Below are 16,454 nucleotides of genomic sequence, written 5' to 3' on the forward strand. Positions count from 1 at the left end.
GACTGATTCCACAGTGTATTAAACTTGTCATTTTCATTTTAATCCCATCAGTATGATTGTAATTATCAGGTTCCTCAAAAACAAGCTTAAAAATCTGGTTTTTTGGAAGTTAGGAGTCTTCAGGGAGATTGAAGGATAGAAAATATATATGTTCAGGAAAATAATTCCTCTAAAATAGTCCAGCTCTGAAATGCTGAACAACTTTGCTCTCACATTTAATTAGACTCATACCTTTAAAGAAAACCAAAACACCATATCTTTTATTCAGCACCTCTTTTATAAGAATGTTACAAAAAAAAGGAAACAAAAAATTTTCCAAAGCAAGATTTGCTGGTGAAGACTGAACCAGGAACTTGTGTGAAAACACCTGAGCACATTCCTAACAGCTGCCTATTTTAATACAATTTCTTCCATCGATGTGGCATTAAAAGTTACTCCAGGAATAATGCTTTCACTCATCCACTCCAAGTGATGCAAACCTATTACCATTGCAAAAATGCTGAGCTTCTGCTACAGCACACCTAATGGCTTTTTTTTTCTTACTAGATGCTTTCTTCTTTTTGCAGGACTCAGATTTGGGCTTGATCATCTGCTGAAAGAAATCTGGAGGTACAGTTGACTCCACTGTATTTAACAAAGCTTGATAAAGCCGAGTCATTTTCGGAGATGAACTAAACAGATTTTCCACTGAAGGAGCTGATTTAAGCTCTTGATAGAGTCTGTGCACAAGGGTCCCACTGTAAAGCCTGCTCAAAGGAAGGAGATAATCCTCATTTAGAATCACACCTCAGGAGGACAGGTACAGAAACACCCTGCTTACTGATAAAACAGAGCATTAACTACATAAAGGATATAATGATATGTTCTTAAGGGATACCTATTCTATTTTTCTCTGTATTACTCTCTTTAAAGAAGGGAGTTCAAATGTAGCAAAATTGGCCAAATGAGTTTGACACAGAAAAAACCTGTGAACACATTTTACCATGGGCTTGTGTGGAAAACGGGCTTCTAAAACATCCTTACCTACTTAGGTCTGGCTCGGAGAGAGGAGTACAAAGTAGCTGGTTGAGATACAATCCCATCTGAAGACAGCACTGCCACTGGCAAAAACTGTGTGCAGCATCTAAATCAAAGTCTTTATATTGCAATTTCTTTTCTTTCCATTTTAGAAATTCATTATATGCAGTACTGTCATCTTCAGCACGTACAGCTGTGGGATCTAGGTGAGAAATGAAAAATGACATGCAAATAAATGTTCTGCTGTGAACGCCTGGAAAGGTACCTGCAGCATTACAGGGTCTTCAAACCCTCCAGTTCCATTTCATGAAGCACAAATAACGTTTTCAAGTGTCTCAAACTGAACTTTAAGACATACATTTGTGTAAAAACTCAAGTATGAACATCCATGAGAATCTGAAGTTGTCAGTTCTGTTTGTTAGATAATTTGCTACTCTGCTCTGTGTATGGATACATTCCACACACGCTCTCCATCTCTTCCCCACTTGGGAGGCAGATGGCAACTATGTCAGTCCAGTTTCTGTAACCTAGAACCCAAAGAAACTCTATCACCCTGGCTTGCATAATCTTCGCCATCAACTGAAGGACACCTAGAGGAAATACCACCATAACTCGAGCTACTAAGATGATTAAGGGAGTGGAACATCTCCCTTATGAGGAAAGGCTGAGGGAGCTGGGTCTCTTTAGTTTGGAGAAAAGGAGACTGAGAGGTGACCTCATCAATGTTTTCAAATATGTAAGGGGTGAGTGTCAGGGAGATGGAGTTAGGCTTTTCTCAATGGTGACCAGTGATAGGACAAGGGGTAATGGGTGTAAATTGGAGCATAGGAGGTTCAAGTTGAATATCAGAAAAAATTTTTTACTGTAAGGGTGATGGAGCCCTGGAACAGGCTGCCCAGGGGGGTTGTGGAGTCTCCTTCACTGGAGACATTCAAAACCCGCCTGGACACGTTCCTATGTGATGTACTCTAGGGGGCCCTGCTCTGGCAGGGGGGGTTGGACTAGATGATCTTTCGAGGTCCCTTCCAACCCCTAGGATTCTATGATTCTATGAACTCTAACAGAAATAACTATTACCAAAACAATTTCTGTAATAATTTAGCACTTGAAAATTCACTCAATGCAAACTGCCTGTGCAATTCAGTATTTTTAAAGTACAGACGGTTTTAAAAAAAAACTCATGGGAAAAAATATATTGGAATACATCAATAGTAGTTATCTTCTGATGCTAGGTTAATGTAATTTTTTGGTAACTCATATCTAAATTGATCTTTATTACTAAAAGAAAGCATTTATAAATGCAAATTTATGTTTTACAAGGTGGCAAAGCACTGTTGTACCTATATAAAACATTACATTTATATCTAACACTGTTTTTCTGCTCTGTATCTGTGCAAAGAATGTGCCATCTCAGGCTACAGTGTAAATTAATGCTAATTCATCTGAATTTGAACATCTTGCCATAAATAAGGAAAAAAGAATTATGGTATAGATTTTCATAGCAGCTGAATATCTAAAATTGTAAATTTTTATGAGACATACCTGGATCGTTTGTTATCCTATGTAGTTCTCCAAATACCATCATTAGAAGTAAAGCCTTTAATTCATGCAATTTAACTTTTGGTTCTGAACAACATATCCAGTAACAGGTTACTGCAACAGGGAGTTGTAAGTGGCTGGGGATAGATTCTAGGAAATTCATTTTCACTCCCAGAGTCCCCAACAAAATCATCTGACGGCATGATGTGGGCACCTGAAAAAAAAAGGAAAAGTTTGAGTGAAAATATAAAGGTAAGAGTCTTTATTCCAAAAGGCAAGTAAGCTTTTTTAAAACCAGCTAGTACTTCATGCTTTCTTAAACAGGAGTTAAACTCCTATGTAAAAAATTGACTTGTTTGGAAAATCTTTATAACTAAAACGCATTAAATTACTTTGATATGGCAAATATCTATATTTATATATATAGGAGAGCTTGATTTTGTGCTTCTTAGATGCTGCCTTTGTGAGATGTAATGGTGATGTTTGGGTGTGATATGCTGAAAACACACCTGTAATCACAATGAAATTTTAAGTGTGAAGCTTGCATTTTTCACCTGCAATGTATTAATTTCTAGCACATGTTCTCTCTCTTTGTTGTGCTATTTAACTTCTAAAAATGGTGTTATAAACCATGTCCTTAACTTAAGGCATGCAGCAGAATCACAGTGGGCTGTTCAATTGTAACTGGAGTGCTTTATGAATCTTGGTTAGGATGGTTTTGCCCCTTCTTAGGCAGCCATCCCCACAGCAGAAGACAAACTGAAATCAGTTTTGCCTAAAGCACTTTAAACACAGAATACCCTTTCTTCTTCTAGCCTTCTGCTGAACTTATAATTCCCATATATTCAGATTCTTGTTTTATCATATTGCTCGTTTAAAAGGCCTGTAACAATAACCTGTACATAACTTTTGGATCCATAGCTATTTGTAGTATCCAGTGGTCATAGCAGTGACAGGCTGATAGACTTGGTTCTTAAAAGTAATTTTAAGAGCAAGTGATGAAAACATGCAGCACAGCCCCCACACAGAGATGTTGATTTGAATGCCAGAATGGACAGCACACGTGGCTTAAAAATGCAATATTAAGACACCCTGTATTTCCAGATATTTCAGAAATCACTGCATACAGAACTTCACTCATGCCACTTTGGGAATGGTGCATTACTTTCCATTCAAAGCACGAGTTACAAATTTAAATTTAAAATAAGTTTAAATTTAAGTTTAAAAATAAGTTTAAGTAAAACAAGTTTAAATATTTAAATATACGGAATTGCTCATGGCGACTGGAACTAACCTAGCACAACTTTCCTTTGATTAAAAGCTGTTTTTCAGGTGCAGTTCTGTCTGTCAAGCAGCAGGGGTCCACGTTAGCCAGGACGCATACTCGTGGCCGGTAATATTGCTGGACAGCTGCAAGATTCATACATGAAACAACGGTGATTTTTAGTTAAAATGCACGGGTCAGATTTTGTTTCAGAACATTGCTCTGAAACATCCGTAGCTTGATCAATTATAAATTAAGTTTTGTAGTTTTAAATGGCACTTGTCTAAACTTCATGAAATTCAGCTCCTTTATATACTTATAAAAGCAAGTGTCAGTGTGAACAATACATAGGATGAAAAGAAGGGCTTAGAATGGAAAATTTAGGTAATGCTACATATACACATGACCACTTTTCATCTAATTTGTCTTGGTACACCTGGGGGCAGAGTAGGAAGAAGGTAAAGGCAATCTGTGTAGCTTCTCAAGTATCACAGGGCAAGCTCAGACCCCAGTAGGTACCCCTCTAGTAAGAAATTACTGAGGTGGCTTAGTTCAGGCATCACGCTTAGCAACCACTGGGCAAACCTAGGTCCAAAGTATTTTTTTGTCAGCTGTTATACACTGTTAACTATGATCTGCTGTGACAACCATTTACCTCCATTAACTTGTCCAAAGGAAAATGATCATCACGCAAATCTGTGGGCAGGCTTGCCGCTTGAACAAATATTTTTTTAAGTGTCTTTTGGAGTCTGTCAAATTCACATACAACTGGCAGCTCGTGGGTCTGCTTACTTGGAGACGCAGCTTCAGTACTTTGAGGTGTTTCCAGCAGTAGTCCATAGATAACTTGTCGAATGGGCAAAGCTGTGCTATGTGCACTAGGTCGCTGCATGTTCTCCACCTGAACGTGGAGGAAAGTACTTCTTAGTATCAGGGCATCGCTGATGAAGGGGGCCAGCTTACCTTTTGCCAAAGCATCAAGTACCCACTGCGGTAAGTCAGCATTCCTGGCGGCCTCGCATTCATACTTCCCATTCTGAAAAAAGTCTTCAAGATTCACGTCAGACGGAGCGTAATTCTCCATCGAAGTGCACAGAAGGTCCCGTATTTCTTCTCTCTCGTGTTTCTTGAGGTATTTCAGCACATGGTCCACAGCTTCGCCGGGCTCAGCGAACTGCGCCAGCCAGTTCAGAAGCCCCTGGAGGCGGGCGTGCTTCCCCGATTTCCCGCCCTTCCCTGCCCCACACCCCTTCCCCAAGCGCACTTTGCAGAAGAACTCCTCCAGAGCCGCCAGATCCACATGGTCGTTCCCGTTCATGACGGCGAAGAGCGGGAGGAGGCTTTTCTTCAGAGGACCGAAGTGCCCACAGAATTTCTCCACGGAGAAGCAGCGAGCGGGCACGTAGCAGCCCCGCGGCCCCTCTCCCGGGCAGACGCTCCGCCACTGGAAGTGGCTCAGCGGGCAGTAACCCCCGGCCAGGTCGAAGACGAAGAAGTCGCTATCGAGAGAGAGGACGGGGCAGCCCCAGCGGTTGGCCAGCCCGGCGATCTCCCGGTCCGCCTCGGCGAAGCACTGCACAAAGGGCACCCCCAGCCGGCCCAGCGCCTGCACGAAGGCCTCACGGGTCAGCAGCGGCACCAGGCAGCCGCCCTCTCCCCGGGACAGCCCGTGGGCCGCCCGCAGCCTCTCGGCGGCCCTGTCCCGCAGCGTGGGCAGTTTCCTGTCGTCGGCGCCGCGCCCGCCGTCCAGCACCACGAAGGGTGAAACGCGGCAGGCCCGCAGGCTGCCGAAAAAGTCGCCCACGGCCGCCGCGAAGAGGCCGTAGTCGCCGCCGCGTCGGAAGTCGGTAGCGGAGGCGAAGCACAGGCGGTGGTAGAGGCTGCTCCCGTCGATGACCAGCTTGGTGTCCCGCACCCGCAGCTCGGTGAAGAACGCCCCACGCTCCTCCACGAACCCGGTCAGACCCTGGATGCCCATGGCGCCGAACGATCACCCACCCGACCCGGCCCGTCCACGCCTCCGGAAGCAAAGCTGTGAGTGACAGAGGGTTCCCCCAACCAGAGCGGATCTTGTTCGTCCCGCCCTCTGGGTCTGGGTGCGCGTGGGAGGTGTCTCCTAGCAACAGAGCCGCACACGAGTCCCGTCGGGGCGCCCCGTGGGCCGGACGCCCCGCCGAGCCCCGTCCGGTTCCCCAGGTCCGGCGAGGTAGGAGGCTGTGGCCCCTTCAGCTTTCGCCCCCGGCTGGCAGTGCTCTGGCTCAGGCCATGCCAAGGGGAGCCGGGGAATCTGGAGGGACAGCGGTCCCCGCCATCGGGCAACCGTCCCTCCCTTGCAGGTTCCACAGGGCCGGGCGCTGGAGGGGGGGGAAATGTGTGTGTAGATCATAGAATCATAGAATTGGCTGGGTTGGAAGGGACCGCAGAGATCATCAAGTCCAACCCTTGATCCACTACCGCTGCAGTTACCAGACCATGGCACTGAGTGCCATATCCTTTTTAAATATCTCCAGGGACGGAGAATCCACCACTTCCCTGGGCAGCCCATTCCAGTGTTTGATCACCCTCTCAGTAAAGAAATTCTTTCTAATGTCCAACCTAAACCTCCCCCGGCACGACTTGAGACCTCTTGTGCCCTCTTGTCTTGCTGAGGGTTGCCTGGGAAAAGAGACCAACCCCCCCCCCTGGCTACACCTCCTTTCAGGGAGTTGTAGAGAGTGATGAGGTCTCCTCTGAGCCTCCTCTTCTCCAAGCTGAACACCCCCAGCTCCCTCAGCCTCTCCTCATAGGATCTGTAGTGTAAAGTATACCTTTAAAGTATACCTATAAAGAGGGGTTCCCGGGAGTATCTCCTTGGCCGAAGGGGTGAGGAAGGGGTCAGGGATGGAGCCATACTGCCCTTATCCCTCAGTGTGAGGGTGGCCAGGTGGGAAAGCAGGGAAACTTCATATATATGTGTGTGTGTCCCATCAGAGCGTGAACGCGGAGTCTTACGTTTATATTAACAAAGTAATAACATCTGGGAGATTGTCCTAAAGGATCCCGACTTCCTGAATGTATATCAGGGAGACATTAATGAGCCTCTTTGGTAGTCCAGTATATCTGCCCTTGTTTTACCATCCCCCTGCAAAGCTCCTTTGCTACCCACGCTACTAATAAAATCTCAGTTATTCTTTCCCTAGGGACAGTAAAAAAAACCTGAGCCAACTGAGGTAATGCTACTTTTGACTTGGGTAGGTTTATAAAGATGTTGTAGAAAATAACAACGGAGCCAGTGTTCAGGAGGTCTTTGTTTTGTTTGTGGGTTGTTTTTTAATAAAGGAAAAAAATAATAGATTTTTTTTTTTTTTTTTTTAAATTTCTGAACAGTTTAAAGGAGGAGGCCAGCGAGGTCATTGGTGGGAAAAAAAGTCAGGGTAGTAAATACTGCGGATATTAGGAATTTAATTATAAAAACTGGGATTTATACTGCAAGGAGTCGGTGTAAACTCAGCAAATTCGGCAAGTGTTGATGTATCACTGGGGTTCCTAAGGAATAAAAAGGAAACCTGATAGAATTAGAAAATGTCCTTGATTGTCAAAGAAGGCTGAAAGTGTCAGAGTACATTAGCCCTTGATAGAGAAACCTGAAAGTTACGTAAAGGAAATGAAAAGCAGTTTCTTACTGGCATAAACAAAGGAAGATAAGAGGAAGAAGTGGAGGTGCTGTGCACTTAGCATGTGTAGCTGGAACTGTGAAAACCTAAACAACAACTTTTCTTTAGCTTGCAGCAAAAAAAAGATTAAGGAAATTTAACTCTAGCCAAGGGAAAGGGAAAAAAGAAAAAATGGTGATTCTGAAAATATAATTGTGTTACTTTTGCATCAGCAGTCTTCTGGGCTCTGGAATGGGGCTTGGGTAGGTAGGGGTAGAAAATTAAGAACATAAACTCATTAGTGAGGTGTTACCAGATAAGTTATACTGATTTTTGAGGAAAAGGGGGCTGGAGAGTTGATTTCTTTCAATTATCTCCAGTGGTAATTCAATGAAGCAACCGTTGTGTTGCTTGGGAAATACCTGCTCAGAGGGAGAAGACAGAGGTAAAAAATACAAGAAAAATGAGAATAAAGGCTTGAGTGAGGTCAGAGAGGCTGTCTGTGTGTATATGTCTCAAAAAACAGTCTTAAGGCTGAATCATGCTCTGGTGTCTATTGACTCTTACAGGGCATTTTTTTCAAATAAAGTGGCTCAGCAGTGTGTCTCTTCTGTGCCATTAAAATGTGCCTGTGAGACCACAATGGCAATTGCTGGCCCCTTCCTTATAGCACTGTTCAGCAGTTAGTACCAAAGCTGTGTAAAAACCAAAATTATATGATAGCTATTACTGTTATTAAATACCCACTGAAACTGAAGCACATGGAGTAGCAGGTGAGAGGCAGGATTGGAAATTAAACACAACAATTAGATTCAATGTGCTACTTGATCTCACGTGAAGTATTGCTGGGTAAAGGATTATGATATATTCCTAGGGCCCAAGTAAATATGAAAATTGGAAGGTGAGCAATGTTAAGAGACTCTTCTTCAGAAAAAAAGTAGATAGCTCAGCAATGTTTGTGTCGTTGTTTCTAAAGGTTACCCGTTTCATAGCTACTCTGTTTTGAAGTCGTGAAGATATCTATAAAACAGCAACTTCTAGGAGAATAGAATAATAAATATGTAAGCTTTCCAGAACTGGCAATGTAGTATTTTATGGAGTTAATCTCCCTGCCCTCCACTCTGCCACACCTCAACGTGTTCCATTTATAATTCTTCAGACAGTCTTAGAGTTACAAAATAAGTAATTTTCTACTCTTTGCATAGCATTTGCAATTCAAAATTTTTGTCACTGTTCCTGTCTGAAAAAGAATACAGAAACAGAGTCTCAGGAGTGCTTTTGTTTAAAAAACGTGTAGGATTTCTATCATTGTTAGGATGGCTTGTACTAACTATAATTTGGCTGTGTTTTATATTGTAGTATCACTGCACTGCTAGGCTCTGGTATGGTGTGACAGTAACTCAGCAGATGGGTATTAAAATAGGTTTTTGCTCAAGCACACACACACATGCACTATTGTAAGATACAATTTTGTAATCTTCATTTGGGCTCTTTGTTAGTTAGGAAATGAAGACAGTGATTTAGAGCCAGGAGTCATACAGCTTTTAATTTAAAATTTTAAAATTAATTCAGTTTGTCTTTTCCAAAACAAAAGCATTTTGATATGCTTGCATTGACATTAAGATGCTGTGCTGAACAAACCCTGTGCAGGCACACTGCAGTGCTGAGAGTAGTATTATTTGCACTGTTTATGCACTGTTTATGGGGTCTTGCATTGTCTTTATTTGTTCCAGAGGATCCTTATGCACAAACAGTGGGACTGAAACCAAATGACACGTGGACGTTGTGTTTCAGTAGATACAGAAAATTATAGAATCACAGAATGGTTTGAGTTGGAAGGGACCTTCAAGATCCTCCAGTTCCAACTCCCCTGCCACGGGCAGGGACACCTCCTACCAGACCAGGTTGCTCAAAGTCCCATCCAACCTGGCCTTGAACACCCCAGGGTGAACACCTTGCCCCCCCAGGGAGGGGGCAGCCACAACTTCCCCCTATATACAGGTGAGAGCCACTATATTTAGGATATGGCTACTTTCTAAAAATGCATTATCTAGACAAAACAGTTGAGCATCAGGTTCTGATTTTCTGAATATTTCTGGTATCTGCTCTGATATTTCCTTTGAGTGCACGCAGTGTTTTAAAAGGAAACTTCATAAGGCCAGTTCTTCCTGCTTGTTAGTTTGTCCCAAAACTGAGTTTGGACATGAATAGAACTGTTGCTTTAAGTCTGATTTCAAACGTGGTAAAAGAGAATCTAACAATTTTATGAGATACAGTTGCTTTTGCAGAGGGTGAGTTTGCCCTGGGGAATCTTCTCTGACTAGATTTATCAAAAGTTTTTCTTAACCAGATAATCTGGCAGCATCATAAAATACTGATGTCCCAAGCTATTGCATAAGAATTACTGTTGTAAATAATTTGTGAATATTAGTGATGTAGGCCTATTCTGAGTGTAAGAAAGGAAAATGGACTGCTGAAGGGCAAAGGAAGGGAAAAAAAAAGATTCCCTCCCTTTTGGGGGCCATCACATAGGGTGGGTATTTATAATTTGAAATTGGAAACATTCTATCATTGATAACAGCTGAAAAGTCCATGTAGCAAAGTTTGTCCCCCATATTCCCTATATAGGGAAAAGAGGAAGAAATTCTAGTTGAGGAAACCCATAAATTGATCTGTCCTGATGAAAGTTGTATCCTGAAACACGGATGTGGTTTTGGGGTCGGTTACCATGGTGGTATAAGGACAGGTGGTGAGGAAGAGTGCTGCGTCTAGGGGAACTCTCAGGTGACATACAGATGTAATTGTCCTTGCAAAAAGCACTTGAACTTGTAAATAAATCAGTATATAAGCACCTGCATATAATTTCCCTTGTGTTTTCCGTTCACTGAATCAGTTTAAGGCTGATGTAAAGGAAAGCTGACTATGTCCCATCAGCGTTATGTGGAGTTTCTTTATCACATCTACTGTAAAACTGAGCAACCTATGATTCCACTTAATTTATGTTTTTCTGCAAGCTGAGCACTGACATAGAGTTAATTAATTAATAATATATTGACAAATCAACTTTTTTTTTTTCTTTCTTTCTTTCGATTTTTTTTTTTCCTATTTCAAGTGTTTCCTGGGAACATCCATGGAAGAGTAAAGGATTTGAAACCTACACTCTAGGGAAATCTGTGTAGTTTCTGTTACTCAGAGCAATGCTGAAATTTCAAGAAACTGCTAAGCATGTCACTGTTGCCAGATTTAATTCTGCTTGTTCAGATACTGTGATTGCAAGAAGATACACTATTCAGAGGAAACTTGGCAATGGAAGCTTTGGAAGTGTATATCTGGTTTCTGACAGAAAAGCAAAACGAGGAGAAGAATTGTAAGTAAACCCTTCACGTACTTTAAATAAAAATGTTTGAAACATCTTTTTGCATTGTAGATGTTTTCTTTGTATTTGTGTCTCATTGCTCAGTTTGTTATGTCACAGCCTTAGCTGTTTAACTTATTGAGGACGTAAGATAGGAGCAGACTTTATGCTGATTCTGCATTCCAGATCAATCTGGTTTTGTTTAAACTAGTTTGTCAGATACATCTATTTTACTGTGCTTTTCTTCAAGTCCTTTTTAATTTACTTGTGCAAGACAGAATGGAGGTAGATAAAGAAATATCAGACTCTCATCTCCATAGTAATATATACACCTCTGAAGCTTTGTAACAAATAGCAAAATCAGTAATAATATATGTAACTTATGGGTTCCCCAGTGGAACAAGTTGCTAATGTAAGAGGCTGTAGAAAAGACCTTGTATTAAGTCAGTTTTGAGGTAATTTTTATCATTGTCCTGACAAGAAACAGGGCAGAGGTTTCACAAATTTGCACTTCTGTGTAACAAATTTGTTTGCTAAATGCTTAAAGCTTTATAATTTATGGGCTATTATTTCATAATTATGTCCATATATATGCATGGGTAGTATAATTGACAGAGTTTATTTTTGAGGCCTTCTGGATTTTATAAATGAACTCCGTTCTTGAAGTTATTTCTTTAGAACACTTAGTAAAGTGCTTGGCATTTGCCTTCCATCCCATGCTAATCTGCCTTCATGAACATGATGATTTTCTTTTACAAAATGCAGAATAAAAGAATCCTTAGTCCAGTCAGATCCAGCTCCTGCAATATCTAGCTCTATAATGCTTCATTCAGTTACACATGCCCATTAAAACATGGGACATTTAAAAGGACCATGAAGATGTCAGAACTTCTGAATGCATTTCAATGGACCTCAAAAGAAACTATACTGTATTGTTGTCCTGTTTTTTTTGTAATTGAATCATCTAAATGAAAAACTAGAAGGAATAGTTACAGAAATTCCAGTAGACATCTTTCCTTTTGCTGCTTTTTTTAACTTGCCTGCAAGTCTTTGGGGGTTTTTTGTTTTGTATTTTTTTGTTTGTTTGGGGTTTTGTTTGTTTATTTGTTTGTTTTCTCTTTTCCTCTCCTTCCTTCATTTGAACAGGTCTCACAAGTTTAGTTAATCCATTTAGGATTCTGAAGCCACAAAGACAAAGAACATTTTCAGAGTGTTGGTATTTCTGTATGCGAGTGTGATGTTGGGTGGTTGGGTAATGTGCCACTGGCTTGACTTCCTGTTGTGTAGAACTCTGTCTGTTGGTTTGATACTTAGTCAAGTGAAATTAAATTGTGAATATTTTTGGGTTTATCCAATAAAATTTGTGGGTCTTTTTGTTTAAAGCCTGAAACATCTCATCAATGGGTTTTTCAGCCAGAAATATATTCTTCTGTTAATTATGAGGTTGTATCAGTTCTTATTGATGGAAAAATTAATGAGCAATTATATGATAAAAGAGCTTTTTCTGATTCATTTGTGCTGTACTTTTGCAGTTTATAACAATGCATTCTTGGCAGTATTGCTTTAACTAATGTGGAGCCAAGCATAATTCTTTTGCTTGCTTTCCTTCTTCATTTTACAGCTTCTCAGCTTCTTGGATTAGGATCAGAGGCTACTAAACTCTTAGCTTTTTCCAGCAGGCTGACTTTTGAATCTCTCAGCCTTAGCTATGGTTTTCCACAAAAATGTTCTGTAATGAAAACTTTCATTAAAACCAATATAAAATATTTTAAATTTTATGTTAAAATAATTTGTCATGCAAACAGGTGACATGAACTATCTGAATTCATAAGACCCTTCAGTCTTATATAATAATTCAGCTAGTAATGAACTCATTCTTAGAATATTATCAGTATAATGAAAAAAGTGTCATCTTACATTTGCTGTTATAGCACAAGCTTCCAGCTCTTTAAAACAAGGAATTTGTGTTTTGCCTTTACTAGGTATTATCTCTATTTTAGTCCTTCAGAATTTTCCATTGAGAACTTGAGTGATTATGTTTTGAGCAAACATTCACACCTGTATGTATTGCATGTATTTGCTTAGGAATGAGGCTGAGAGAGTCCTCTGCCATCCTGAGTGTCAAATGGTATATTCTTGTTTCTTTTTATTATTCTGTTTTTGTGACAATACTTAGCAAGCCAAAATGCTGCTGTAATACCGTACTTCACCGTTTCATCACTAGGGGGTACTTGCGTATCACAGTTACTCTTCATTCCTCCTCAGCCTCAGAGGAACAGATTCCCCCCATTTTCTATCGTGTATAAGAAAATATATCACAAAAATAGTGGCCTAGGTGAACGTGAAACTCCGGCAGCATAATGAGACAGAGTGTAGACACTTTCTTCTGCTTAAAAATACTGTTTTCTTAAGGTGGTAATATATACTGGGCGTCTCATTCTCAACAGTACTTTCAAATCAGAAAGTAGTATTTTATTAAATTGTTCTGGTTACTACTTCTGTTATTTTCCATCGGGAAGTATAAGTATACACACACACCCACTTGGGAATGAAAAATAAGGGGCTTAAGCTGCTTTAAAAAAACACTTTAGCAGAAAAAATAATTAAAATGTTTAGGATCAAATAGCCTAGGATCTGAATAATAAATTTATTTTTATTGTTTCAGAGATGATCTAGAACATTCTGAGACATATGGTATGTATAGTGTGGACCTAGCCATAGATAGTTTCTTGAAGATCTGAAGATTGCTACAGTCTAAAGCTGTATAAAAAAAGCATAGGAATAAATCATAAGATTACGAATTCCCTTGAAGAATGACACCTTGGGTATTGGTACAGAAGCTGTTCAAGGATGTCTCTTTCAATTTGCCATAAGTGCAACATCTACAGATGAGTTAATACAGATACTTACTATGATAATCATGTAATTTTATGTATGCTCAGCAAAGCTTTTGCATAATTTTAGAAATTGGGTGAGCCTTGTGCTTTGTGACCCCTAAAGGATGTTAGCTATGGAGAGTGAAGTATTATGCACATAGTTGCTTCAGCTGGGAGGGAGAAAGTTGATTGTTTGGGGAATCCCTCTAGTTAACATTTCACCTAAAGCTCTCCACATAGAGCTGCTCAGGCCAGCTGTACCTGCCTCTTGTAGAAGTACATTGCAGGTTCATGCTGATTTTCAGTATGCACACGTGGATAGGATCCCATACACATATTGATGGGATCTGAAATAGTGACTTTATGATATCATACCAGATCAGTCATCCAGTGTGATGTAGCTGTGTTGCATAGTATAGAAATAATATTATGACATACTACCAGTATAGTAGTGTATTTAGGTGTCTTAATTTCTCCTAAGTGTTGTGTTGTTGGACACATTCCTTGCCTGTTGCTTTGACTTTCTAATTTGAATTTTTTGTAAGTTGTATTTTCTGGTAATTTTTTTGTGTCTGTAGTCCTGTGGGGTTTCTAATAATTTTGTCGTCTTTCTTGACTGGTTGATCCTGAAAATCTTTGTAATTTTAACTTTACCTTCTATCCTGTCTCAACTAGAAAACTATATATAGCTATCACCAGCTGTCAGCTACAGTCATAGCTAAACACCCGAATGTCTAAATGAGGAAATTCCCTAGTCATGAAACACATCATCTTCTGCTGATGAACTCCATTTTCCTTTAGCAAATAATAGTCCCAAGTCATCAAATGTTCTTAAATATACTTTTATAGGTTCTGTTCACATTTAATTTTAGTGAACAATAGCTTCTCTTCTTGTAGTGCTTGTGTTTTACGTTTTTTAAAGTATATTATCCACAATGGAGAGCGAGAAAACCAGACCAGTGATCAGTGTTCTGGAGAGATAGTGCCACTATGGAATTATTTCAGACTGGCTGTTAAGACTTAAGGTCATATTTCCCTCATTCTGAGATATCTGCTTTGGGCAGACGTGTGACAACTAACTGTAAATTTAATAATGATTTCCTAAAAAGAAAAATGCAAAAAATCTCTTGGCTAGAGATTTATGGCTAGGCAAGCGGAGTTTTTTCCTTCTGTGTTGGTGTGTATAAAGTTATGCCATCTGTAGTACATCTAGAATAGATTTTGGTCCTGTTGGATGATTCTCCCTCAGCATGGTTTTTATCTCAAAAGTTCCTGCAAATTCTGTGAAAACAGCAGAGTAGAGAACAAATTGCATGCCCTCATAAAAAGAAAGAGCAGAACCTGGGAGATTATTCACTATGAAAGAAGTTTTGCATGTACTAGACATATACACAGCAGAGAGACCATCAATTTCCCCCAGCTTTAGAAGAAACTACGGTCAGAATTTATATAATCTTAGACCCAAAAATTTAGTTAAATACAAGAGACATATTTGTATGAAAGTAAGCCTCCTGATTCCAGTTTACACTGCATGTCTTGGCTTGTCTATTATTTGAAATTTCCCCCTGTTAGATATTTGCAAACCTTCTGGTTTTGAGCCAGGTACTCTTAAGTTCAGGAGACCTGTGTTTGAATTGCCTGTGTTGACACTGTCTTCCCATTCAAGGGGTCTCTAAAATGAGCTCTGGCAAATCTTTATTTAAAATTGCAAACTAGCTTAGCTGATGTGTGACTGAAGTTCAAATAAGGATTGTCTCTTTTAGCAAATATTTGCTGTGGTTTTTAATATTTTTTAGGGTTTTAACTGTATCTAGGCATGGTAAGTGGGGATGCACATTACCAGTTGCCCATTACTGAAGTTTTCACAATTTTTTAAAGGCTCTGAGTTTGCCTCTCTTAAAAAGAAAAAACAGGTAGCTTTAATTTGTTTAAAAACTGTTTATGTGTTCTTGTTTGCTTTCTTCATTTTCTTTTGTAAAACCTGTACCAGTAGTGGAGTTGAGCTTTTTCTTTACATTTGTATGGCTTAATGTTAGTAGCAAGGGACTAAATTTCTTTTCTAGATCCACATATGCCTGCCATGGAACAGTGTCTATTTAGAATAATTCTTTGCACCTTTCCCGTTCTGGGACCTGAGAGCCGCCCTTATCCATTTTACAAATATGCAATAAATATGGAGGTTAAACAGTTTGCTTGTGTTTATGCAGTGAGGCTGTGGTATGCCTCTACTTGAGAAATCATTTGTTGATATCTAAATATTAGCAGAAACTTTAGTTTTCTGTAGACTTGCATCCTCTGTCCCCTTATCCTACCCCAAAAAGCCCTACTTTTTCACCACATGTTATGACCACATTCCTTTTTCTAGAATGTCCCCCCTTTCCTTTTACTTTTTCTAACTGTAGGTTTAGCTTCTCTCTTCCCTCTTGTATCCCTCCAATATTTGTATTTTCCTTCTGTATTTCTTAAAAAGTGACTAAAAAAGAAAACAGTCGAGCCATGGTTGTCTCTGAGGACATGCACAGGTGAGATGACTGCTATACCTAATCTGGCTATTTGGCAATTCAAACAATACCAATTTCATTGGCAAAGTTACAAGTGAAACTTAGCATCTCAGTAGTTACCAAGCCAGTGCTGTTTTATAAAACTACCATCTCAATTATCAGTTCAAATGCAATCTCTCATGGTGAAGAGAAGGAAGGCGTTTCAATATTGTGTCTAGGAAACAGTTTATGTGAATTTTTGTAAAGTAAGGGTCACTATAGTTTTTAATT

General features: G+C 40.0%; 2 protein-coding genes across 9 annotated transcripts in view; one reads left to right on the forward strand and one right to left on the reverse strand.

Moving 5' to 3' along the window:
* Positions 1 to 393: 393 nt before the first annotated feature.
* ASTE1 (asteroid homolog 1) lies at positions 394 to 5,803 on the reverse strand. 2 transcript variants are annotated; one of them, XM_071735811.1, is made up of 4 exons: positions 4,476 to 5,803; positions 2,560 to 2,770; positions 1,024 to 1,219; positions 394 to 746 (listed from the first exon to the last, which is right to left on the reverse strand). In XM_071735811.1, the coding sequence occupies exons 1-4, from the start codon at positions 5,796 to 5,798 to the stop codon at positions 452 to 454; spliced, it is 2,025 nt and encodes a 674-aa protein (XP_071591912.1). In that variant the 5' UTR covers positions 5,799 to 5,803; the 3' UTR covers positions 394 to 451. The 2 variants fall into 2 exon arrangements, with proteins under 2 accessions (XP_071591912.1, XP_071591911.1); XM_071735810.1 differs by having other exon boundaries at positions 394 to 749.
* Positions 5,804 to 10,569: 4,766 nt separating this feature from the next.
* The window catches only part of NEK11 (NIMA related kinase 11), an 84,898-nt gene continuing 79,013 nt past the window's right edge, over positions 10,570 to 16,454 (forward strand). For 5 of the 7 annotated variants that reach the window (XM_071735814.1, XM_071735817.1, XM_071735813.1 and 2 more), the window contains exon 1: positions 10,570 to 10,819. In XM_071735814.1, coding sequence (XP_071591915.1) covers positions 10,650 to 10,819 — 170 coding nt within the window. In that variant the 5' untranslated portion in view covers positions 10,570 to 10,649. Of the gene's footprint in view, positions 10,820 to 16,160; positions 16,206 to 16,454 lie in introns of those variants that run through there. The other 2 variants (XM_071735820.1, XM_071735815.1) reach the window with 2 other exon arrangements.

The sequence above is a fragment of the Heliangelus exortis genome, chromosome 2 (assembly GCF_036169615.1).
Source record: "Heliangelus exortis chromosome 2, bHelExo1.hap1, whole genome shotgun sequence".
Taxonomy (NCBI): Eukaryota; Metazoa; Chordata; class Aves; order Apodiformes; family Trochilidae; genus Heliangelus; species Heliangelus exortis.

What these genes read in the sequence shown, in the direction of transcription:
- ASTE1 (XM_071735810.1), bottom strand. Translation starts at nt 5,798, where the DNA reads ATGGGCATCCAGGGTCTGACCGGGTTCGTGGAGGAGCGTGGGGCGTTC. An exon ending in TAGGATAACAAACGATCCAG is followed by an intron (nt 1,220 to 2,559) that starts GTATGTCTCATA and finishes TTTCTCACCTAG; the next exon opens with ATCCCACAGCTGTACGTGCT. An exon ending in TCCGAGCCAGACCTAAGTAG is followed by an intron (nt 750 to 1,023) that starts GTAAGGATGTTT and finishes CCTTCCTTTGAG; the next exon opens with CAGGCTTTACAGTGGGACCC.